This window comes from Dendropsophus ebraccatus, chromosome 11, assembly GCF_027789765.1.
Source record: "Dendropsophus ebraccatus isolate aDenEbr1 chromosome 11, aDenEbr1.pat, whole genome shotgun sequence".
NCBI classification, from domain to species: domain Eukaryota; kingdom Metazoa; phylum Chordata; class Amphibia; order Anura; family Hylidae; genus Dendropsophus; species Dendropsophus ebraccatus.
This window is the reverse complement of record NC_091464.1, coordinates 33,758,096-33,784,293: the sequence shown is the minus strand read 5'-3', so window position 1 is coordinate 33,784,293 and position 26,198 is coordinate 33,758,096. Positions and strand designations below refer to the sequence as shown.

Sequence of the window (26,198 nt, the reverse complement as noted above, 5' to 3'; positions counted from 1 at the left end):
TCAAACATCTGAAACAACTGGTACACATTAAATGGCAAATACTTTAACAAACACTTGTCATATGACTTGGAGCCCTACCAATCACAATTTGTGCCATGTACACATGATTATTTATATATCGTTTATACTATAAGGAGTCTTTACATTTACTGAAACATTTTGTACTTTATTTACCTGCGTTCATTCTTTCATTTTTTTTCCCTTGCTAAAAATTAGGATAGGCCTACTGATTTTTAACCAAGAAATATTATTTTAACACCATAAAATGAATACCAATTATACCTTAACTGACACCTAGGTGATGAGCAATCCTCTGAACACAAATCTATTTAGCAGTATCTATTCTTTTATACCTCGCATACTGTAGGCTATATTAGAATATTGACATTTCTTTGACAATTAGCTATTCATATCAGCTGTCATAAGGTCTTTAGGTATACTGTGTTTCCCTGAAAATAAGACATCCTCTTAAAATAAGACATACCAATAAGGCATCTCCCTTCCGCCCCCCCCCCCGACATTGACCACCACCTGTTGCTGCTCACCCTCTCCCTCCCTGTGCTTGTATAGTGCCGACCACCTCTCTCTCTCCCTCCCCATGCTTGTACAGTGCCCTTCACCTTTCCCCCTCCCCGTGCCTGTCCGTTGTCACTTACTTCCCTTCCCGTGCTTGTACAGTTCCCTTCACCTCTGTTCCCTCACCTTGCCTGTCCCGTGCTGCTCGCCTCTTCCCTTCCCCTGCTATATAGCAATATTTCATAGCAATATGTTTTTTAGTTCTATACCTGTTGATTTTATGCAATTTCATGACCTATTATAACTATTGTATCTGATTCTCACCTCAAGATTTTTCTTTTTTATTTTGTTGCAGATTTTAATTTGGAAGATGTTTTTGATGACGGTAATTATTACTTTAATAATTGTGTCTGTACAACATATTGTTGCAGTTTTATGTCTTGTTATGCCCCAAGTGCGCCTCTTAGAATGGAGCAGCAGTGGAGGATGTACATTGCCCCTCCATTTCTAACTCTATGGGACTGTAGAAGAAACTAAGGTAGAAGAGGCTGGTTAATGTACAGGACTATTATGGGGGGGGGATCTTTTATCGGCAAAAAATAAAAAATCTGCCACTTTTTCTAGCCTTATGGGTAGAAGAGGAAGCGGCAAGGCGCAGACAATATGTGGCCTCCCTTGTGCCTTATTTATCATGATAAATTTTACACCATAGCTACTATAGAGGCAGACCACGCAGCCACTACAGTGCCTGTGCGGCAGGGGGGCCCGCCCCAGCAAAGCATGGTCTACCTCTATGGGTCTCACACCAGCATACCCCCACATACAGTTTTTTTTGCTATAGGGCCCATGAATCCTAGCTACGCCTTTGCACCAGATCCAGATTTGTTGGACTGACTGAGATGTGTGTGTCTCTCAATAAATTCAGCATGGAGGCAGGGTTTTAAGGAAGATTAGCGTACCAATACACCAGTCTTGATAAATTCTCCCAGTAGCAATATATTGCATGAGGCATAGGATAAATTTTGATTCTTGTCTTTTTTTCACAGTGAAGCCAACTACAAAACCTGAACCACAACCGGGTGGTAATACTGTGCGTAGCGTAACTGGTAAGTTGTATAATCCTGAATCATTCTGCTGGATCCATACATTACATACTTAGCATCTGCTCTGATGCTAAGAAGCAATTGACAAAGAGAAATATAAAAAAATGTCCTGCTGCTAAGGAGTCTGGCATCTGTCATATCTTAAAAGATAAAACATACGGTTTTATCACCCACTAGGGGTTTATTAATAGAAAGATATGCCAAGAAATGTCCCACCCATGAGATCTCCTCCAAGAGTGGCAGAAGCCACTGAAACAGGGTAAACTGTCCAGGAAAAGCTACACAACACCTATATAGTAGAAGTAATTTGGCTTCTGTAGGTCCAAAAACTGTGGTTTTAACTGCGCTGTGCCACATTTTTGTCCTCCGATGCGCCAAAATTTGGTGCTTATTTTTTTCCCACCAACATTTATAGTGTGTTTTGCTCCTTTTTTATATGACACCTTAACAACCTCTGTGAGTGCTTGTTTTTCTCTTTCCCACAAAGGGGGCATGGAGGGTACAGTCATGTAAAACGCTAGTGGTTCACTATAGTGTGTGACACATTTTATGGCACCAAATTTGCCACAAAGTCGTACCACCAAAATGGAGGACACGCTCAAACTCGGAATTCCCATTATATTGTGACGTAGATTTTGCTAACGGCCTGGGCCAATGCATGTAAGTTCTATGTTAATGTATGCTTATTTTATTTTTTTATCTGCTAAGAAGCCCCCAAGAAGCCAACTCCAAAACCTCAACCAGATGGTGTTGAAGATGATGGTAAGTTGTTGCATCCCTAAATTTTTCTGATGCAAACTTCTTTTATACATTAAGACACCTAAATTACCAAAGACCAACTGAGCTCACTGTAAAAGGACAATAAGGGCAATATTACATTGTCTGACAACATAGACCTCCATTTGTTTGCTGAGCATGTTGGGATATGTTCACACTACAGAATCAGTGTGGAATTTCATGCGGGTTGTAGTTCCGCCTGTCTCTTTGATTGAATAGGATGTCTCACACGAACTCTGCCATCTGCCCAAAGAATTGACACGTCAATTCCGAAGTGTGAACGTACCCGTTGAACAACGGTTGAATATTGATCTGGATCATTCTTGCTGCTCTTGACTGCCATTATTTGCTGGCTGACTATCCTCTATCTCACCGAGAGATGTGCAACCAATCAACTATGATTTTAGAAACTACTTCATAGGGCAATATTGGCCTGTTTAGCCGCTAATTATTATTATTATTTTTTTTTTGCAGGATTTAACTTGGGAGATGCTCTAGGAGGAGATGGTAAAAACGACTTTATTAATATATTATATTACAGTTTTATACTATGTAGTATTATATATGTTTTATATTGAGTCTGAAGCTTTTTAGCAAGAAAAAAATTCTCATACAAAGTCCCTATGGAGAACTCCAGGTTAATCTTAAAATCCAGGGCCGGCAAGGGGTAGGGGTAACGTAATAAAGAATCAATACTTATCTGTCTCTGTGCCCCTGTGCACCCCCGCAGGTCTCCTGCAGGGCTCCCGCTCCAGCAGTGTAACGTCCCGGCTTAGAAATGCCCTTTCAGCCAGTCAGCGACTGGAGCAGGACAACACTGCAGTCACTGGCTGAGCGGGTACTTTCTGCTGAGCCGTGACAATACAGGAAGCTGGGAGAAACTGGAGTGGGGGCACACGGATGGGTAAGTATAGTTTTTTTTTTTATAGTGCCCCTTCTTCTGCTGGCCCTCGACTTTTATATTTAGGGTGCCTTCACACCTACTGTATCGCAGCAGAAAATCCGCTGCGGATCCGCAGCAGATCTGCAGCAGATTTAACTAGATGAATAAACACAGCATTAAAAACGCACTGTCAAATCCGCTGCGGATCCGCAGCAGATTTGTAAGTGTGGATTTGATGCTGTGTTCATTCATTTAGTTAAATCTGCTGCGGATCCGCTGCGGATTTTCTGCTGCAATACGGTAGGTGTGAAGGCACCCTTAGCCAGGGTTCCCCTTTTAACATTTACAGTTGGGAATGTCTACAAAAACAGAAATATTTAACTTGACAAGCCCTGTTCGTTAAGATGGAAATACCCTTGTCCCTCCACTGACATGTACTACTGTGATACATCTGATTGCATAAGCAAAGTATCCCTGGCAATCATCTGGAATATTGGCAACATTGGGATATATGCCCTGTGCTTGGAAGGCTGCCCAGATGTGCAGGTGAGGGGTGCCTAATACCAGGGATGGGAGGTGGGGTGATCATATTGCTGTACTCTGATACATGGAATGCTGAGGAGGAGGATGGGTGGGTGTTCCCCTATGTAGCAGTCTGTGAGGATACAGGCTGTATAGTCTCTAGAAGCTGCTGTTGGGGTAACTGTTCTTGCATCAGTTATTGGGAAAACCTGCATTTACTTGCACAAATCATGTTCCTGCCCTCAGTTTGGGTGTGGGTTTTGTAGCTCAGTTCTATTAAAGTGAATGGATGTGAATTGAAATACCACACACAACCTGAGGAGAGGAGTGGTGCTGTTTTGGTAAGTTAGTATCTGTTTTTTTTCTAATCCTCGATAACCCCTTTAACGCTGCTGTCAGCAGTTTTTTGGGAACTTTCTACTGCAGTTTGTGAGCCCAAACCTCAAGTGGATTCCAAAGGAATGATCACTATAAAGGAAGGACTTTACTTCTGCTTCCTGCTGGATCTACTTCCGGTTGTGGCTTTTTAACTGAGGTAACCATTGGCCAAAATACTGTTGTGTATGTGTGACAGCAGCATAACGGTGCCTTTACACAGAGAGATTTATCTGACAGATCATTGAAGCCAAAGCCAGGAACAGGCTATAAACAGGGAACAGGTCATAAAAGAAAGACTGAGATTTCTTCTCTTTTCAAATCCATTCCTGGCTTTGGCTTCAAAAATCGGTCAGATAAATCTCTCAGTGTAAAGGCACCCTAAGGCAGGTTTCTCTTACTCATTTGGAAGAGGTGTTCACCCTTCTTAAAAGGAACACATCACTTAGAATATTTTTTTTTAAATGATTAGCACAAGTTACTGAAACATATTCTTTCTTTGCTAACGTTTACATTTTTGGACATTATAATCTGGGGCAACCTTCTGAGCAGTTTTTACCAGCATTTAGAGAGATGTTTTACAGCAAACCCCATGGTCATAAGCAATAATTGAAAAGATAAATGTGAACAGCGCTCCAATGTGTGGGGTCTGCAAGACTTGGGTGAGTAATAGGAGGACTCTCACCTGGTGTGGTTGTGCAAATGCAAGGCACAACTCTCAATGCTCACATGTGTGTGGACCGCAGCCACTCCCAGAAACCAAACAGGTATTACCAGAAACATAAAACCTCCACTCCAACCACTGGGTAAAATCGGGCGCTGGTCCAAAATAGGAAAAAATTCCAAAATGGAGATAAAAAAGTATGTATATTTATTAAAACACAACGCGTTTCAAAGTCGTGCTGACTTCTTTCTCAAGTTATACACTTGAGAAAGAAGTCAGCACGACTTTGAAACGCGTTGTGTTTTAATAAATATACATACTTTTTAATCTCCATTTTGGAATTTTTTCCTATCTTGGACCAGCGCCCAATTTTACCCAGTGGTTGGAGTGGAGGTTTTATGTTTCTGATAAGCAATAATTGACAGGTTCCCATTGAGACAGAAATGGGGAAATGTTCATGGGGAGAGGAGGGGAGGCTGAGCTGTTCATGATAAAAACATGATTTAGACAATCTGTTTTGTGATGACTTCAAGCTGTGGGGCCCACAGAACCAACAAGCTTTTTTTTTACCCAGTTCTAATCATAATCATCACTATGAGGCAAGATCTCCTACCCTTCTGGCTATATTGTACCTCCTGATTTTTTTGCACTTTTCTTACAGATCCAACCAATAAACCACCTATGAAGCCTCAGCCAGATCAGGGTGGTGGTGAAGGGGGACTTGGTAAGTAACCTGCTGAATCCGCTTGCTTGGAGCTAATTGACTTTCTTTTTCATAGCAATAAATCAAATTTTTGTCGGGATTGACTGGTTAAAGTTAAAAAAAAAAAACCTAAACAGCTTAGGCTAGGTTTACACTGCATTTTTTTTGCAGTTTGTTTTTCTTCCATCAATTTTTCTTTGAAAAAAGGATGTTTTTTTCCATTGACTTCCATTATAAAAAAGGATCAAAACACATCCATTTTGTTAGCAATGTGGTTGACCGTGTTTTTGTGTACATTAAAACAGCGCATGCGTTTTGATGTTTTTTTTTTTTTTTAATAATAGAAGTCAATGGAAAAACGGATCAAAATGGATGCAAACAAATACACCCATTTTTTTCATCATTTTTTTTTTTTTTCAGTAGCAGTTTTCCAAAAACTGACGTGTGAAAACCAGCAAACTATGTCCAAGAGTTATTTTCAACCTTATATAAAAAGAAGACACATGGCACATTTCTGAGAGGAAATTTTTTTAGCATCAACTGGGGAGAGGAACTGGTGTCAGTCATAAACCACCTTTGTACAGCGCTGCTGAAAATGTTGGCGCGATATAAGTAGCAGGGAAAAACTAGATTCCAAGCATATAACTGGAACAGAGCTAAAAAGGCTCCATTGGTGTCTAAAGTGTGTAGGTCTGTGTGAATAAAACTCACAGAATGTGTGTGTATGATGTACTGTATGTATAATGTATCTAATTGTGGCCAGTCTTTCATTTGTGTCTTGTTGTTCTATCCTTTATAGACTTTGGTGACCGTGATCTGGGTGACGGTGGTTTTGCTGACCCTCACGGTAAGGTACCCACTTTTGTACACATGTTTTATTTGTAGAACAAAGTAATAAAATAGATCCTTTGTCTGGATGTGTTTCTAGTATGCATTCCAGTTTACATACCTACACTTCTTATTGCAGCTTTGCATTCCATTATTTCCTGTTTCAGAGGGTACCATTCACTATTCATGATGTTATGTAAACACGGTTAGGCAGTAATGTGTATTTGCTTGGAGTTAACACAATTGGACCATTGATCTTTTGAAGGTGAAATGTGCTGCTGTTCTAAACCAACAAACAAAGTAACACAGATTGTTTTCAGAACTTTTATTCCTAGATACCGCACTTTGATCATGTCAGAAGATTTCTAAAGTCATAGTCACTTAGATTTTTTTTTTTTTTTTAATACTGTACACTACAAAGTTTCCTACTTAGTGTGAGTGGACAGCAGAAAGGGAACATGTCCCCTTTAGAATAACACAGATTGGGTGTAAACGAAAGCAGTAGTGTAATTCTTCTCTGATAATAATAGTAATAATAACAATAATATAGTTAATAATTATTACTATATTTTTATATTATTATTATTATTATTATTACTCCCGCAGTATTAATATACATATTTCAGTGCAATCATACTACAAGTAGCCCTGCTGGTTGTAGGAATTAAAGTGACTCGGTAACCACAATCTGCCCCACCCCCTAAAAAAACAAACACTTGTACCTTTAGATAGCTGCGTTTAATCCAACATCTGTCCTGGGGTCCATTCGGCAGGTGATGCAGTTATTGTCCTAAAAAACTACTTTTAAACTTGCAGCCCGTGCCAAACGGGAGTTTCTGTGCGCTACACTTGCACCACCCCTCCGTCCCTCCTCCCGGAGGGGTGGTGCAAAGTTAGGACACAGATACTCCCCTTTGGCATGGGGCTGCAAGTTTAAAAGTTGTTTTTTAGGAAAATAACTGCATCACCTGCCGAATGGACCCCAGGACAGATGTTGGATTAAAAGCAGCTATCTAAAGGTACAAGTGTTTTTTTTTTTTAGGGGGTGGGGCAGATTGTGGTTACCGAGTCACTTTAATTCCTACAACCAGCAGGGCTACTTGTAGTATGATTGCACTGAAATATGTATATTAATACTGCGGGAGTAATAATAATAATTATAATAATAATAATAATATAAAAATAATAAAAAAAAGCAGCTATCCGAAGGTACAAGTGATTTGGGGGGGTCAGATTGTGGGTACAGAGTCGCTTTAAAGATGGATTGCACCTTGGGTTCTGTTCATGTTCTGTTTTGCATAGTAGGCTGGGTTCACACTGCGTTTTTGCAATCCGTTTTTTTCACCAGTTTTTGCAAAAAACGGATGCTTTTGTGTGCATCCATTTTGATCCGTCTTTTCATTCATTTTTATTTTATAAAATAGAGGATCAAAACCTATCCATTTTTTAATGTACACAAAAAATGTGGTCGGCTACATTTTTGTGTACGTTAAAAAAAAGAATGCGTTTTGACACTTTTTTTTTTTTATAATGCAAGGCAGTGGAAAAACGGATCAAAACTGATGCACACAGTTTTTTCATCAGTTTTTTTTTTGCAAAAACAGAAGAAAAAACAGATTGCAAAAATGTAGTGTGAACCCAGCCATATCCAAGCGTTTGTAGTGTTTCCAACAAAATAAAAGCTATTGGGAAGTCGGTAGCGATTTCCCTGACTCTGCTATAAACAGTGCTTTTCAGGTCAGGCTAATGATCTTGTAATCTGTATGGTGATAAAAAGGAAAAGTTACTACAACTCTGGCACAGTTATAGGTTCCTATATGAAGCAACAAGCATTCAGATTTGTTTTACAAGCATGCCGTTGTCCATACACCCTCAAAACCGATGTCCGAAAGATCATAGTGTAGGGAGAGTCAAGTATAAGGTGTATAGGGACCTGGATGCTGTCCAAGGTTAGGCTGACATAATTTTGCTGGCAGGCTCCCTTAAATTAAGAATAGACCTCATTCACACGATCCGTGCATGGATCACCTAGCTGGAGCCCCCACCGCCGTCTGGTGCGCATCCGCAACCAAGGGACATGTGAATTAGGCCTTACAGTCTCTGTGCACAGAAATCTATGGAGAAGGTAGAGGGAAGAGGGCAATTGCAGAGGGAATATATATATATATATATATATATATATATATATATATATATATTGGAATAACAGCAGCACTGTACAGTATTTGTGTATAATGGCCGCCATGCTGCCGCCGCAGCTTCTGTGTGTGCACATGAGACAAATCTTCTCTTCATGTCTTTCGCAGACAGTATTGTAGCTGGTATCTGCCTCATAGAGCACAGCTCAGGGAAAGCTGACATTTAGATTTACAATTACATAGTCTGCAAAGGAGTAAAACTTAAAACTTTAGATAAATGTAGGAAACAAATCATACAATGACCCAAAATAGTGTTATTACTCATGTACACCCACATAGTGGTTTATTCTGTAAAGTCACCTAAACCAACCATTACTTTAAGACAGATGAATTTACTCAACCGTCTGCCTCGGGCCCATGGTCTCTGTTGTGGTTGAGCTGCATCATTTTCACGCCTCATCGCTTACATCCGCTCTGCCACTTATGGGAAAGTAGCTGGTGTACGATATACCTGCTAAAGAGAGACGATGAATGAAAAAGAGAGAGAAAAAAAATATATAGTTACAACTGTGGGAATGCTCAGTCAGGGAAGAGACAAGGAGGACACAGACAAGGAACCCTGCACTCGTCCCCCCTCACTCTGCCTGCTGACTTGCCTCAATCGGGCCTAAGCGGCTGTGGACAACCACAAAGACAGTCCCTAACCTAAGTATGTGATACACAGACTATGGACAAGACAAACAAACGTAACAAAGGATAGTAACCATTCCGGGGTCACAATTATGGGCAGCAAAAGTACAAAATTAGAATCCAATAAACAAAGTCACAAGGTCAGGATGGGTGGATAACAAGGATAGACAAGGAACAGAGCAAAAGGGAATATAATGAGGCAAAGAGAGCAATAGGATACGCTGAGCTGAGAACACTTAATAGCCAGCGTCTCACTGAGGTGATACTGAACAACTTATAGTGGGCCAGACCAGGTTAACCATGAAATGACCAGAGAGAACATGCATTGAATAGATGGGTATGTTAAGAAATTCATTAACTGAGAGCAGGAGTAGGACAGTGTTCACACAACTTCAAAAACAAGTGACAAAAGTATCATAGTTGTCAATATTTGAAATTTTTTTCCAGGGACACTTTAGTGTTGACAGCAAGGGGTGTGACTTATTGCGGGTGTGGCCACTGTGGGGTGTGCCCTATTGTGGGTGTGGTTAGTTGCAGGGCTGTGGAGTCTATAAGCCGCAGCTCCAACTCCTGAATTTTATCAGGACCGACTTTGACTCTTGACTCCGACTCCTGCTCCTTCATAAATGGCCGGTCATATACCAGGAGAGATTTTTATCACACTGGCTCAGCAGCGTCTCCCTAATGTTCTACATGATCCTGGGGCGACTTCTGAGGGAATAAAGAAATACTGTATATAAAGCAGATTCTCCTGTGTGTGCAGTGGATGCAGCCAGTCCCCAGCCTCCTTGTCCTGAACTACTCACAACTAGACTAGATGAAGCAGGTGGTCTTTTCCTGCTGACAGTCTTCTATGTCTCTAACTAAATATTCACCATACTTAAAGGAACACTGCTAACACTGCCAGATCCCTGTAATATAAAGGTCAGCCATAGTGATATACAGGGGGTACACATAGTGATATAGAGAGGAGTCACACATAGTGATATAGAGGTCACACAGTGATATAGAAGGTCACTGTGGGGGCACGCAATAGCACACACACACACACACACACACACACACACAGCCTGCTGCAGCCATAGCATACACACACAGTCTGCTGCAGTCATAGCACACACAGCCTACTGCAGCCATAGCACACATACATACACACACACACACACAGCTGCAGCCATAGAACACTGAAGAAAAACACACAATCTTCTCCCAGAGAGAAAACACCACACTGAGGACAGAGGTTACATTTACACTACTTATGTCTTCTCCTCCTCCTCCTCGTCTATATTACACAGGATATCTTCATATTACACTGCTGCTCATATACAGTCATCCAGCATCCAGGAAGAGAACAGCACAGATCTCCTCCCACACAATGGACTCTTCCAGCTCAGAAACATACTGCAAAATAGTGACCGACAACTTTTCCATAACCCCCCTTATGTAATAGGGCCAGTGTCCGACTACGACTCCGGTTCCACAGCCCTGGTTAGTGGGGTGTGGCTTGTCACCAGTGGGTGTTTTTTTTCCAGACATTTCCAGTTAATTTTACAATCAGAACAACACAAAAGGAGCACTGCCCACCCCAGTATCAGGTCCCCAGCATATTACACACCCCAGTATCAGGTCCCCAGTATATTACACACCCCAGTATAATGTCCCCAGTATATTGCACACCCCAGTGTTAGGTCCCCAGTATAATTCACTCCAGTATCAGGTCCCCAGTATATTATACACCCCAGTATCAGGTCCCCAGTATATTACAAGCACCAGTATCAGGTCCCCAGTATATTACACACCCCATTTCAGAGAAGCATACAGGCTGTGGCCCAGAGATAGCCCTCTACTGACGACTGTATATACTGATAGTTTGTGCCCATATGATGCAGCTGCACCCCATATGATCATACTATTACCCTCTTCATCCTCCTGCCCCTCCATCATCATACTGCTACCCCCTGAAAAGGTGCCACCCAAGGAAGAACCTCTGCTTAAAGGCTCCCCGGAGGAGGAGTGGGGCTTCCGTGGCAGGGGACAGGGCTTCTGTGGCAGGGGTGGAGCTTTCGTGACACATCCGGGAAATGGTTTTGCCAGGACTGACTCCTCAAAATCGGGACAGTCCCGGCAAAACCGACACTGTTGGCAAATATGATATATATATATATATATATATATATATATATATATATATATATATATATATATAATATTGTCACTGTGTGGATAGAGCAGTTGTCATAGTAATGTGTATACTGCTCATCCTGGCATTGTTTTCTGCACACAGACAATAGGATAGGATATGCTGTACTTCCTCAGTGGTGAATAATTTTCTGACACATTTGGTTCCTTACATACCAGATTGCAGTGTGGTGGTTTCCTGTTTTCGTCTATCACTTAGCAACATATACCACTTGAAATATCAGTCATAGCGATGTAGTGATTGCTCATCACCTGGCAGTGGACAAGTCCTATACAGTATACAGTTAGAGGACATTCTTCTAAATCTAAAGTCATATGCAATGTGACCCAGCTCTGCAGTTTTTGCATCCCCTAGTTATTTCTGTGGAGAACAGACACACATGCAGTCAGCCCCAGACAGACATGCACATCCTAAGAATGAATGGGTAGATGGTAGACCCCACTGGTCGCAATCTATTTCTTCCCTGAACTCGCATTTAGTTGTTGCTTTGTTTCACATGTAACATGTCTGTGGCAATGCTTTATATATGAAATACCACCCCAATATCTATGCCATCAGAATAGTATTTTACAGATTAGGCCCAGATTTATGAAAGGGTGTAAACTATACGCTGGTGTAAACTGTCCACAGCAACCAATCACAGCTCAGCTTTTATACGGACATGGAGAGAAGGGAGCTACTGCACATCACACCTATGGCTGACACTAACGCCTCTCGGCTACATTTAAAAACCAATGCCAGGATGTTGGTATATAATTTGATCAAACCATATTGCCCCATGTACCACGTGCAGGTCCCCTGGTTCACATGAGTCTCTACACTAACTCACCACTGTGCCAGCCAGCGACCGATAACCCCGCAAAGCGTGCACTTGCAGGGAAGGGAGGTCATAGAACGGCCCTACAACCTATACAGCTCAGCTCTTATTTCACGAGTTGAAAGCTGAGGAGTTTACACCATTGTATAGTTTACACCCTTTGATAAATCTCCCCCCTAGGGCCAGTTCACACTGAGCAAAATCAGTGGAATCCTGCCTGCCTCAGTGTCACACAGTGTCTCTACAGGAGGGCTCACGCACCTCTGCTTTTTACCCTCTCTGCTCAAAGAATGGACATGGCCCAAATGCAAGAGTGTCATTCCAATGCCAGTCATTTAAAGGGGTTGTCCAGATAGGAGAGTTTTTCTATGTATTAAATTGTGATGAAAAAAATATTATGGACTCTCCTCCCTGGCTCTTGTATGCCATTCCAACCCACTGGGCAGCTGCCTCCTGGATTCAGGGTTGTGAAGTCTCAGGAAGTCCCCTCAGCTAATTGGCAAACAGGAGCTGAGCAGCAGATGCACATGGCCACCGCTACACAAGACAAACTCTGTTCCCTGTGTAGTCTGGGTGCTGGGTGTCAGCCACTGAGCTATCCTGCATATTACTACGCACATCATGCTGGGAGATGTAGTCCTACCTATAACCACGTCATGCTTGGAGGTGTAGTCTTGCATATTACCCCACACAACATGCTGGGAGATGTGGTACTACAACTTACCACACACATCATGCCGGGAGATGTTGTTCTACAGCTTTCCCTATACACCATGCTGGGGGATGTAGTTTTGCTGTGCCACTGTCTTCCCCTCATGTACTGTGTCATTCTCTAATCTGTTGCAGAACTACAACTCCCATTATGAACTGTCAACAGGGCATGATGGAGGTTGTAGTTCTAGGGGATAATTTCACCCCTTGCTCTGGTCAGGTCTGGGGTCTGGCTGCTGTGCAATGGGGGCTGCTGTACTAGTTGACTCTCTAATGCCCCTAATGGCAGAATTGTGAAAGTCTCCAAACTCTTTTTATCATATGTTAAAAACACAGCTATGAAACTTATTATAAACCAACAACCCATATAAATTAATTTTGTGTCTGGTGTGACTATTCTGGACAATGTTCTCAACAATAAGCATTAATTTCCTATCATGTTGTATAGACAGCTTTGACATGCCTCCTAAGGTTGTGTGATTATACTACTATATAGCTTCATGTACATTTTTTTGTTTTGTTTCCTATTTCAGGACAAGACGACAGGCCAAGTGGTAAGTAAGAGATCTAATACTTGGTTAATATATCACACTAAAGGTAGGTTACAATGTATGTGAGTATAAAAGACCCGTCTCAATGACATGTTAAATCCATTTCATACATATCTATTAGCCTGGATTTATCAATCTGCCTGATTTCCCCATATAAACCAATGAGAGCTGATCTGTGATTGCTATGGGAAAATCTATGCCTAGCTGTATCACCTCCATGCTTTCTATACATTGTGATGTTACATGCTACCATGTGAGAATATACATATTTATATATTTACGGTGTATTTTTATCTCTTTATTGCAGGACATGACAATAAGCCGCATGGTAAGTGGTAGATGCTTTTCTAATAATGCCTAAAATGCACTTAAACGAGCAGCAGTGAGAATGTTTCCTTGCAGCAGCGCTGCTTGTAATGTGAGCATGACGGGCCGCCCGATACATGCTAGCTCCCACGCTGCCACCTGTCCAAGCTTTGATGGTCAGAATGATCAATGGCATAAAGTAGTGTTAATGGCCATGCTAATAACGCTCCACCTTGCTTTACTGCTTTATTACATATCATCTAAAGCTGTTTGACACCCAGAATGCTAAACATGCTTGCTCTTCTGAATAGGTTTCTTTCCATGCCACGCTTTTCATCTGCTAAGCCAAAGAAATCATTTGTCACTTGGCCAAAACTACGCTATATTAAATGTATCTATTAAAAATATATATATATGTATATTTTTTTAACGTAAAGAAATATTGGTTGCCAGTTATAGGGAATCTTTGTTAAAGAATTGTCCACAAAAAGTAGTAGGTTATGTCTTTTGGACACTGTTACACTGTTGGAGTTGTGCGGTTATGTGGTTGCGTAGATTTTGTAAGTGACAGGTATCCATAAAGAAGAAGCTATGAGATAAAAATGTTACTAGACAAAGAAATAGAGAGTGCCCTAGGGCAGGAACCTAAACCGGAGAAACCGCACCCGCCTGAGGTTTGTTCTTGGAATATGACAAGTCGTATGACTTGTCACTTAGTATGTGAGCCCAGTAAGATAAGTGTGGTCTGCAGACTTCCGCCACCTCTAGGCAGTGTTCATACAGCTCCTGTATCCCAATCAATCCCAAAATGCCTACGGTAGTGGCACTTCAGCTGATGTTATAGGGATATGTCAGAGGTTTTTATCATTGTGGGTTTGCGTGCTGAGACCCCCTACCAGGGCCGGCGTCAGCACCCGGCTGACTAGGGCAAGTGCCGGGGCCCACAGCTCCTCTAGGGGCCCAGTCCGTCTGTTGCTACATTTCTTTTTCTGTTAGTAAAAAAAAAAAAAGTGTAGTAACAGAGGGGACTGGGCCCCTAGAGGCCGCATGTGACAGTTTGGGGCCCGCCGATACATACTGGGGTCCCCGGGCACATCATGTCTTCCTTCCAGGGCCGGCTGGAGGTGTAAAGGACCTTTGATGAGGTCATGCCCATGTGACCAGTCTCATGTGTGGGAGAGGCTATATTCCTCTGCTGGGAGATCTATGGGGCCAGGAGAAGGACCTGTGATCATGTCACAGGTCATGTGATTGGACACCTGATAGAGGGCAGAAAGGTAGGCTGTGTAAACTAATAGTGTTCTAGTTGCTTTGGGTATACAGGTCCTGCAGTGAGAGATATAGAGATTATTTATATATATATATATATATATATATATATATATATATATATATATATATCACTGCAGGACCTGTATTAATTAGAACTAGAGGTCTCAGCATGTTCATGTGTTATATTTGTATATAATATGAACAGTTGGGGCTTCTAGTTTTAGGGCCATTTTTAGCATTGTGCAAGCTGGACCTTAGGGTAAATTCACAAGGGCGGTTCCGCAGCGGATTTAACAATGCAAATTCACCGCTGAAACCGCTGTGGATCCTTCCCCTGTGAATTCCAATGTGATTGCATACTCGCAGCGGGATTCTCATCTCGCTGCCAGTATGTAAGTCCCGGCCCCATTAACCCCTGCCGCCCAGGATGATAAATTACCTGCACCGCTATCGGCCGCATTTGAGGCTCCCGGAGGTCCCGCGCAGCTAATCAGTGACTGTGTCGGGGCCGTGCACTGATTGGCTGCGTGGGAGCTGGGAGCCTCAGACACGGCCGGATCTCGCTGCCGGTAATGTATTATCCCGGGCGGTGGGGGTTAATGGGGCCGGGACTTACATACTGGCAGCGAGATGAGAATCCCGCTGCGAGTATGTAATCACATTGGAATTCACAGGGGAAGGATCCACAGCGGTTTCAGCGGTGAATTTGCATTGTTAAATCCGCTGGGGAACCGCCCTTGTGAATTTACCCTTACTCAGCAGTGATTGTTACCCCTCATCCTGTCACTGTGTCTGACTCCTCCAGAGTCCTGACTACCGCAGAGATCAGGAGACACAGGAGGAGAAAGATATGAAGCAGCCGCATGTTTCTTCTGCTGCATATCTTTCCTCACCTGTATCTCCATGATTTGCTCCTCAATGGGGCCCGCCGAGGCTCTGTCGCCCAAGGGCCCACAAAAACCTGGAGCCGGCCCTGTCCCCTACAATCACTAAATTAAACGCTTAGCTGAGCACTGTGCCCATTTGTTTCTGCTTATCCATTCATTTTAGCGATCAGTAGGGGTCTCAGGACCCAGCCCCCTTCCATCAAAGTGTCTGTCATTTTAAAAGCCATGAGTACCCTTTTAAGACACCCATTGATGTTGTTAATATATACAACCACTTTATATCATGAACATCACAAAACCTTGTACAGCCAGAAGCTGGATGTTTCAGATATTGAATACTTTCATGTATTTTTGGGTGATTTTTTTTTTATTTATTTTTTTTGTAATGTGTATATATTTTTACTTGCAACTTTTGCTAGGTCGTTCAATGCAACCATCCGCTGGTATGTCTGCTTCTCCTCATCACTGTATAGTATATGAACTTCCGTCTTCAAGGCTCTAAAAACTGTTATTTCCCTTCTTTTCTTTTGAGACACTTTAATATGGTAGTGTGGAATTACTTTAGCAGCAAAACCCTTGTGAAATATTATCAGAATCCCCCCACCTTCCCTACAAGCAGGAGCATGCGGGTAATAATTCCTTACCACCACCCTGCAGGCATCTTGTACATCACCTTGCATTCTCCAGAGATAATATGGAGATCATGTTTAAAGGAGAAGTCTGGCTTTTTTTAAAAATTTGTCCGCTAGAAAAAGAAAATAATAAACAATCACTACTTACACCTCTTCTCATGTCCCCGAAGCACCACAGCACAGGCTCCATGACACCCCCTGCAAGGCAATTACCCTGAGTCCCGATGTTGTCTCTGCTCGGTTGGGGGGGTGTAATACCTGACCTGGCTGATGGATTGCCCGCTTAGCGGTGAATGCAGAAGTGCTCCTCCCTAGTCACTGACTGGTTAAGCACTGCAAAGGCACGGGGAGAGGTGAGTAATGATTTGTTCAATGTGTGGTCGCTCCCCCCTGCAAAATGAAAAAATTGCTGGACTTCTCCTTTAAGGTCCAATAAGGTCAAAATAGAAAAATATATAATACTCTGCAGGAATTTGGGAAGCCTGCATATAAAGACATTTCTGTTTTTGGGAATTGCTGAGAAAAGAATTCCTCAATATGGTGTTTTAAAGTGTCACCAGGTGGATCTTACCTTTAGGGGCATACTTTCTTTAGGGGCAAATATAGAAACTTCCAAGAGTAAGCTACATAACTTATCAATTTGCATGCACTAACAATCATGGCTTTCTCCTTCATTCAGCCTATGCTCTTCCACCATACTGTATCATGCATGCTTATTGGAATTTGCTTTGCATCTCACTTGGAAAGTACCGGACCAACAGAGGATTTAACGATTGAACTTACATTAATTGCCAAATATTTTCTTACTTTATAGGTGGAGCAGAACAGGGTCAAGAAGGTAATGCCATTTCAGAAACTGCTTGGGAATTGGGTGTAAATTACATTGTACTCATTGACACCCCCCCCCCCTCCTTAAAAAAACAAAAAAAACCTAAAATAACACAGCCCCTTTTGGGTTATGTAACTTGCCCCAGCACCTTTTTACGGTGCAGATTCTCTGAATTATGAAGGTGGCTTGTGATTATCTATTAGTCTCAAGAAAGCTGCTAATAAAATGCAGGTTGTGGTTACTATAGTAAGATACATAAAGGAGCAAGGAACATGTTTTCCTTATGCCAAGAGAGTAAATTGTAAGGCTACAACTACACGTAGCACAAATACTGTTTATTCTTCAAATAGGAAAATCCATAGGGCTTCCAAGATTAAATCTGCAGTGGAAAAAACTTGTGGATTTGTTGTGAATTTTTCACTGTAGACCCTATTGCAGATTCGGCAAATTACATTTTAAAGTGTACCTGTCATTTAAAAATAGAATAATATCATGAAGACACGTCAGAAGTTTTTATTGGTCAAGGTCTGGTTGTTAGAACCCCAATGACTGGTGCTGAAACGAGCAGGGAGCGCTAATAACTGAGCGCTGCTCTCGCCATCTTACTGCAGGAGATGGATTCTATATCAAAGCGATACTATATCTGCAAGCCCACCCACCCCAAACCACTGTGACCGTCCCTTTAAATAGAGCAAGTCCTTCCAGTTTGTGTTTTTAAAATGTGCCTGGTGCCTCAGTTAGGGTCCGTTTACACAGAAAGATTATCTGCCAAAGATTTGAAGCCAATGCCAGGAACAGACTATAAACAGAGATCAGGTCATAAAGGAAATTCTGAGATTTCTCCTCTTTTCAAAACCATTCCTGGCTTTGGCTTTGGCAGATAATCTGTCAGATAATATTTCTGTGTAAATGGACCCATAGGGTAAAAAATGATCTTTTATTCTGGAGCAGCCGAGTCAATGAGGCGTGGCACTGTTTAGACAAGCGGTGAATAGGAAAAATCTAAGGGTTGTACCTAACGGCAAGGAGGGTGGGGAGGAAGAAAGAAGAGGCGTCTCTGGCCTAGGGCATGGATGCTGTAAGCCACACCTCATTGACTCGGCTGCTGCAGATTAAAAGATAATTTTTTACCCTGACCAAGGCATCAGAAACATTTGAAAAGACGTGACTGGGTAGGACTCTCATCAAACCTAGAGATCAAAACTTTTCACATTTTTTATTTTTTAAGTGAGGAGGACACTTGAAAAAATGTGCTGCAGTGTCTATTAACCCCTTAGCGACCCATGACGTACCTGGTACGTCATGGTGCCGCAGGGGGTGTTCAGAGCGGGGTCCCACCGGGACCCTGCTCTGAACGGCACCGATCCCGGCTGCAATCTGCCGCTATTAGCCAGCGCGGGTCCTGTTGCCGCGCCGGCTAATTAAGCACTTCAATGCAGCTGTCAAACCTGACAGCTGCATTAAAGTGCTTTGTATTGCACATCCCTGGTGTCTAGTGGCACAGATCCGTTCTTATGGCCGGCCCGGGCCTCAGCGTCGGAATGATGCTGATCCCGGCTCGGCAATAGATTGCTATGGCCTGCAGCAGGCCATAGTAATCTATGACCGATCTAATGGATCTTTGCTGTGTATATACACAGCATTGATCTCTATGAGAGATCAGTGCTGTGTATATACAAGTCCCCCAGGGGGGCTTCTAGTTTATGTAAAAATAAAAGTAAAAAAGTGTTTTTATTAATAAAAAATCCCCTCCCCTAATAAAAGTCCAAATCACCCCCCTTTTCCCATTTTATAAATATAAATTATTAAATAAACAAATAAATAAACATGTTTGCTATCGCTGCGCACGTAATCGCCTGAACTATTAATTAATCACATTCCTGATCTCGCACGGTAAATGGCGTAAGCGCAAAAAAATTCCAAAGTGCAAAATTGCGCAATTTAGGTCGCATGAAATCCAGAAAATTTTTTAATAAAAAGTGATCAAAAAGTCGTATATGCGCTATCAAGGTACCGATAGAAAGAACACATCATGGCGCAAAAAATGACACCTGACACAGCCCCATAGACCAAAGGATAAAAGCGCTATAAGCCTGGGAATAGAGCGATTTTAAGGAACGTATGTTTGTTAACAATGGTTTGAATTTTTTAAAAGCCATCACATAATATAAAAGTTATACATGTTATATATCGTTGTAATCGTAACGACTTGAGGAACATGCATAACAAGTCAGTTTTACCATAGGGCGAACGGCGTAAATGCAAAACTCCCCGAAATCAAAACAAATTTGTTTTCTTTTTTTCAATTTGACAGCGCAAATGATTTTTTTCCGGTTTCGCAGCATATTTTATGGAAAAATAATGCCTGTCATTGCAAACTACAATTGGTTTCGCAAAAAATAAGCACTCAAATAAGTCTCTAGGTGAAAAAATGCAAGCGCTATGGACTTTTAAACATAAAATGGAAAAAGTGCAAAAACGAAAATTGGCTTTGACCTTAAGGGGTTAATATATGACCTAGGCTGTACTGAAATTAACAGAGCAGATTATTTATCTGGCCTTTCCCAACAAGATTACACCCCTGTCCCTTTTAAAATCTGCAACACGGTAGATTTATTGCAAAAATTTTCTTTCCCTGTAAAGTCAGTGGGGAAAATCCACCATAAATCCACAGCGTATCCACAACATAAATTGGCATGCTATGGATTTAATATTTACACCACAAGTTGAATTTTGTGCAGTTTTATTGCAGATTTCTGCAAATCTCAGTTTTTTGCTGCTACTTATACCCTGAGGAATCTTCACACACAAGTCTAATGCAGAAGACTTCTCCACACTGTATGAGCATACCCTGAGAGCGGTGTACATGCACTGATCTCTATGCACTTTCAGTAATAACCTTCATTGTTGTGTACATTACAGGCAATCAGAGTGTATTGGCCGGCGTTGTCAGTGCGGTGGCTGTGGCAGCAGTCGGGGCGGTATCAAGTTTTATAGCTTACCAGAAGAAAAAGCTGTGCTTCAAAGGTGCCTCAGGTAAACCACTAAAAGTCTTCCTATGTTTTCTTTGGTCATGCAAAAAAACTTGGTGCACATTCACCTTGAGACCAAAACATTTATATCTAAAAGTAAATGGAGTCAGGATTCCGTAGTGTGCACATACCCTATCAATGCAGGAGTAGTTTCTGTAGTAGGTCTATGGTGTCTGACTCCTGAGATGAATAGAGTACAAGCTCCATCTAGCAATCGGCGGGATCAATCAGTTTGAACTTTGACATTGTAATGATTAGAGATGAGCAAACCAAGTTCGGGTTCGTGTTGATCCGAACCCGAACGTTCGGCATTTGATTAGTGGCGGCTGCTGAACTTGGATAAAGCTCTAAGGTTGTCTGGAAAACATGGATACAGCCAATGACTATATCCATGTTTTCCACATAGCCTTAGAGCTTTATCCAACTTCAGCAGCCACCGCTAATCAAATGCCGAACGTTCGGGTTCGGATCGACTCAAGCATGCTCGGGGTTCGCTCATCTCTAGTAATGAAGGCTTGTGTAGGAGCTCTGGTTATTATTGGCTGCTTTCAGTAAATATGGAACAATTATGCTTCTGCATTTAGTGATATTAAGATTTACACAATTGTAACTCATTTCAGAAGATCCAGAAAATGTGAACATGGAGAGTCATAAAGGAGACCAAGATCCTCAAGGTAGGCTTTGTGGTAGGGAATGCTTGCTTATGGAGTGTCTGATTCCTCCATGCTCTTCATATAATTCAATTTATGAACATGCAGTGAAAGGAGTAAAGGTGGATACATAGATCTGCTTAGCTATAAGTTATAAAGCAGAGATGGGGAACCTTTGGCCCTCCAGCTGTTGCAAAACTACAATTCCCTCCATGCCTGGAGAGCCAAAGCTAAAGCTTCGGTTGTCCAGACATGATGGGAATTGTAGTTTTGCAACAGCTGGAGGGCTGAAGGTTCCCCATCCCTGTTATAAAGGATAGAATTTGTAGCTTCTGCTGTATCATGCTTCTGAAAAGGACCTGGGGGTATTGGTGGACTGTAAACTCCACTTTAGTGATCAGTGCCAGGCAGCAGCTGCCAAGGCTAATAAAGTAATGGGAGATGAGAACCAGAGGTGTAGCTACAGCGCAGGCTGTTCACGTCTCCTTATCTGTAACTCTTTATTTATTACAGCAGGTCAGGTTTAACCCTTCTACTGCTCTTCTGCTGCTAATGTACCAGAAATATCTGGAGAAAAGCAGTCAAAGGGTTAAACCTTTCTTGCTATAATAAAAGCCACAGATAAGGAGGCAGGAGCAGCCAGAGAAGAGAGAGAAGTGTATATTATGTGTCCCTTATACACAAACAGCAACACATACACTATCATAGCTAGCCCTTAAGTGTATCTGTCATTATAAAATAAACTTTTGACATGTCTATGATGTCTCTATGACATGTCTCATGTTTTATAATGACCTTTTATAATACACTTTCGGCATCTTACCACCAAAGAGATGCTGACATATAGTGTGGTGTAGTGCAGCGGGCAGTACAGAGATCTTTGTAGTGATCTTTTTACACCTAGGCCTCTAACCATTTAACCATTACAAGGGGGCATCCTCTACATCTACGTTTGACCATCAGCACAGATGTGGATTCTTTACTGTACGAGCAGTGAGACTATGGAACTCTCTGCCACATGATCTTGTCATGGCCAATTCCTTAAATAAGTTCAAGGGAGGCCTGGATAAAAAATATATTATTACAAGTTATGAGCATTAGATTTCATGTGATAGGACGCTGATTCAGGGATTATTCTCATTGCCATTGGAGTCGGGAAGGAATTTTCTCCGTGTGATGGGGCACTTGGCATCTGCCTCATGACTGTTTTTGCCTTTCTCTGGATCAACACAGTAGGATTTCTCTAGGTTAAACTTGATGGACTCTTTCTTTTTTTAACTTTATTATTAGAGATGAGTGAACCGGGTTCGGGTTCGAGTCCATCCAAACCCGAACGTTCGGTATTTGATTAGCTGGGGCTGCTGAACTTGGATAAAGTTCTAAGGTTGTCTGGAAAACATGGATACAGCCAATGGCTATATCCATGTGTTCCACATAGCCTTATGGCTCTATCCAACTTCAGCAGCCACCGCTAATCAAATGCCGAACGATCGGGTTCAGATCGACTCGAGCATGCTCCAGGTTCGATCATCTCTATTTATTATTTATTACTGTTTTCCCTGCACACTGTTTGATATTACCCAGAGAATATTTATTTAGCTGACTTTCTCCTCATATCCGGGTAATGGATAGAGTGATGTTTCATTGTTTACTCATCTGAAAGCAGACACCATGTACTCCTGCTCTGAAGGGGGGACATTACATTGAACATTACATAAAGCCTTCCAATCACTTTTTTTTTTTTAAATAAATGTAACCTATGCACCTACAATGGATTTCTTCATTGTAAAATACTTTGCAGATTTGGAGGACAGTCTGTCGCAGAAATCCCATAGCTTTTTAAACTCAAAAATGACATACACAGTATTTCAGGGTTGGTGGGCTTATGGCTAGAGGTGACAACACTGGGCTTCCTTGTATTCTACTGCATGATCACTAGTCTGGGCATTGCGATCATGTTGTGATGTGTGTGTTTCTGCTTTCTCCTGCAGCTCAAAGTAATCTGCTTGCGAAATAGATGCTGGAATTGAATCACCGACATGTCCTAAAGCTGCCCACCAGAATGCAATTCCTGTGAACGACATCTACAGGGTGTTTTTTTAGAATGAAAGTTCAGCAGGCTCGAGCGGACAGCTGGAAGCGGCACAGCCCGAAATATTTTCTGGACATTAATTATGTTCTTGGTCAAATTGTGACTGTTACATGTTTAAGCTTACATCTTTGTTTGACTTCCCTGTTACGTCTAAGTTGTGTTTTTTTTTTTTTGTTTTTTTTTTAAACAAGAAATGTTAACATTAACTTTCCTTCCAAAACTAGGTTAGTACTTCTGTGCTGTCCCTCCTTTTTTTTTTGTTATTTTAATATTTTTGTTTCTTTTGGCTGTATATACCTTGGAAACAAATACAATTTGTTTTACGTTACATACAACCCTATTGAAATATATTTTCCCCTATGCGTAAATAGTTACAGTTAAAGATGGGAATGTTTATGGATTTACACTTTTTGTAAGTTCATCAATATTCTCATTGTTAAAATTAGAATTTATGCCCAGTTACTTTGGATACAGTTAAGTGTTTTTTTCCACCTTTATCAGCTTCATGGAGGGGAATGAAGGTGGAAAATCCATAAATCACTTCTGGTTATGATTATGACCAGAAGATGATGGTGAGGAATGGGGCTGTATCACATCTACACCAGCTAGTTAGTATACAGCTTGCACTACTTTCTTGCACCTCCCATTTGCGAGGAGGAGTTGCTGTATACTGTACGTATCGGTTCAGGAAGGATTTATTGAGTACATTAAGCGCTGTCTAAGGTCATGAAGAATTCTAAGGACTTTATGGTTAGTCTGGCCACATGTGATCCACTCACATCTGAACATCCAGCTGCTGGGATAACATTATACAACCAAGAACTGCAGTTCTTAGGTCCTATAGTGTGGGAGGGGGTAATCTTTGGACATACAGCAGGCTAATCCTTGGAAATGACATGGTGATATGTGCTTGACTGTTTTTGTACTTTTTTAATGACCACATGTAAAAAGGAGCACAAATGGATCCTTGACATGTGTCACTGTGCTGTGGTGTTCAGTAGAAGTCATAAGTACACTTTCCAGAACAGCTTGTAGAAAAAATTATCAGAAATGACAAGAGGTCATGAATTTGTGTGTGTTTTTTTAGGTTTACATGTTAGTGGCGCAGCTCTTTGCCTTCGCTTAAAGGCCTGGCCAGACTTCTTTCTAAGGGCCCTTGCACGCTAAGGAAATCACACGGATAACTTGCAGTGGATTCCGTGCACGCTCCTGCTAGACTCCATTCTGTACTCAGGCGGATTCAGTTGTCCGCCCAAAGAATTGACATGTCACTTCTTTGGGCGGACAACGGAATCCATCTGACTATAGAATGGAGCCTATAGGATTGGCAGAATGCCGGGGGGGTGGGGGTGGGGGGGGAGACGTAATCCATGGCAAGTTTTGTGCGTGATTTCCGTAGTGTGCAAATGCACATTGTAACATAATCTTTTATTAGACTGCTTTTTTCTGTCTGCCACTCTTTTTTAGACTTGTTGGGACCACAAAGGTCTGTGGCTGTGTTAAAGGGAATGTATCACCTTGTTGCTTGTCTCCCTATATATTTTTAGTTGGTTAAAGTGTGCCTGTCGTTTCAGGCTGTCCTGTGTGTGTACAAGAAAAGCGTCACTATATCTGGCCATTATTTATCCTGTATATGGCATTTGTCAGCAGGTTGCCTTCTAGCTTTCTTTCTCTTTTTCATGCAGCATGTGTGTTGCCTGGCACTCCCCCTCCCATCTCCCTCCTCCCCTCTCCATAGACTTGCATATCTTGTAATCTGATCCCTGAGCTAGCTACAAGTTGTAAGCAGTAAACAAAAGTCGTTGCTTAGCTGATTCTGTTTAGCAGGGAGAGGGATGATGCTTGATAACAGGAGAAAGAAACCTTTTTGTCTGATAAGATATATTACAGCATTTCCAATATTCACGTGTACTATTGATATATGCCAAGATTGTTGAAACGACAGTGCCTAGCTGAACATACTTATCTCCAATGAGGTAATTTTCTGATGACAAATTCCCTTTACCACTGTTAGGAGTTGTCTGTGCCTATATGCATTAGATAAATTAGATAAATGATGATATTCTATGTATGGGTGTGTGCATGGTTAAATCCTGACTGTCCCGTGACATCTGCTGACTGAAATTCATAATGGCTATTTATTTGATGCCCCAAGGAGCCTCACAGCAGCTTATCCAAGTCTCGCAATTGAAATACACCTGTATGCCAGACGATAGACGTCTGCCAGGGAGGTTTATTGGTTCCATATTGTAAATAAAAAGGTGGCATTTTACGGTTCATATGGCATAGAAGTCCTGTTTAGTTGGCCACAACTTTTCATTAGATAAATAGAGAAGAGTTGGAATGTAAGTCATATAACACATTATGTAACAGGTTTTTGGATTTAGGGTTCTTATTAGTTGTCTATACAAATGGTAGGCCTTGGTCAATTTTTTAGAGCTGTTCATGTAGTACAAGACAAAACCATGTATTAAAACAAAATGCTATATGTGCATCACCTCTTTGTGTGGCCTTTAATACTGTTGCTGTAAAGCTTGCCATTTGCCTGTTATCATGTACTCTAAATAAATGTGTGTTGTTTTTTTTACTTCTTTGTGCCATGTGTTTACTGTGACAGTATGTATATTGGAAGGTTTTGCAGTGGCTTCAGCAGACACAGGACATTTTTATTAATACCTGCCTATGGGGCAAAGCGCGTGATTGCTGTTGGCGAACACATTTGTTAAATCTTTCTGCCATAAAAGCAAACATAACTATATGTTTCCTCTTCGTGCTCCCCTGGTGTCCTGATGCATGGTTGCTGGTGTCCCCCGCTGTCTTTAGCCACCGTTACTTTTGAGACAAGCTCATCTCGGGAGTGACAGCCCACTCAACCAATAGCTGACTAAGGCTGAGTTACAAAAAAAACGGATAAAAAACTGATGAAAAAAAACATGCAATTTATGTGCATCCGTTTTCCATTGACTTCCATTATAAAAAAAAAAAAAGACAGATCAAAACGGATCCGTTTTTTTTAACAA

General features: G+C 41.6%; 1 protein-coding gene across 1 annotated transcript; it reads left to right on the top strand.

Annotated features, from left to right (window-relative positions):
• The first annotated feature begins 829 nt into the window (after nt 1-829).
• On the top strand, nt 830-23,355 carry CD99 (CD99 molecule (Xg blood group)). Its single transcript, XM_069945277.1, has 13 exons — nt 830-901; nt 1,563-1,622; nt 2,328-2,381; nt 2,871-2,903; nt 5,502-5,564; nt 6,343-6,390; nt 13,461-13,481; nt 13,786-13,806; nt 16,363-16,386; nt 17,390-17,413; nt 20,327-20,440; nt 21,057-21,110; nt 23,078-23,355. Exons 5-13 carry the CDS (start codon nt 5,522-5,524, stop codon nt 23,101-23,103), a joined length of 375 nt encoding a protein of 124 aa, XP_069801378.1. The 5' UTR covers nt 830-901; nt 1,563-1,622; nt 2,328-2,381; nt 2,871-2,903; nt 5,502-5,521; the 3' UTR covers nt 23,104-23,355.
• The last annotated feature ends 2,843 nt before the right edge of the window (nt 23,356-26,198 follow it).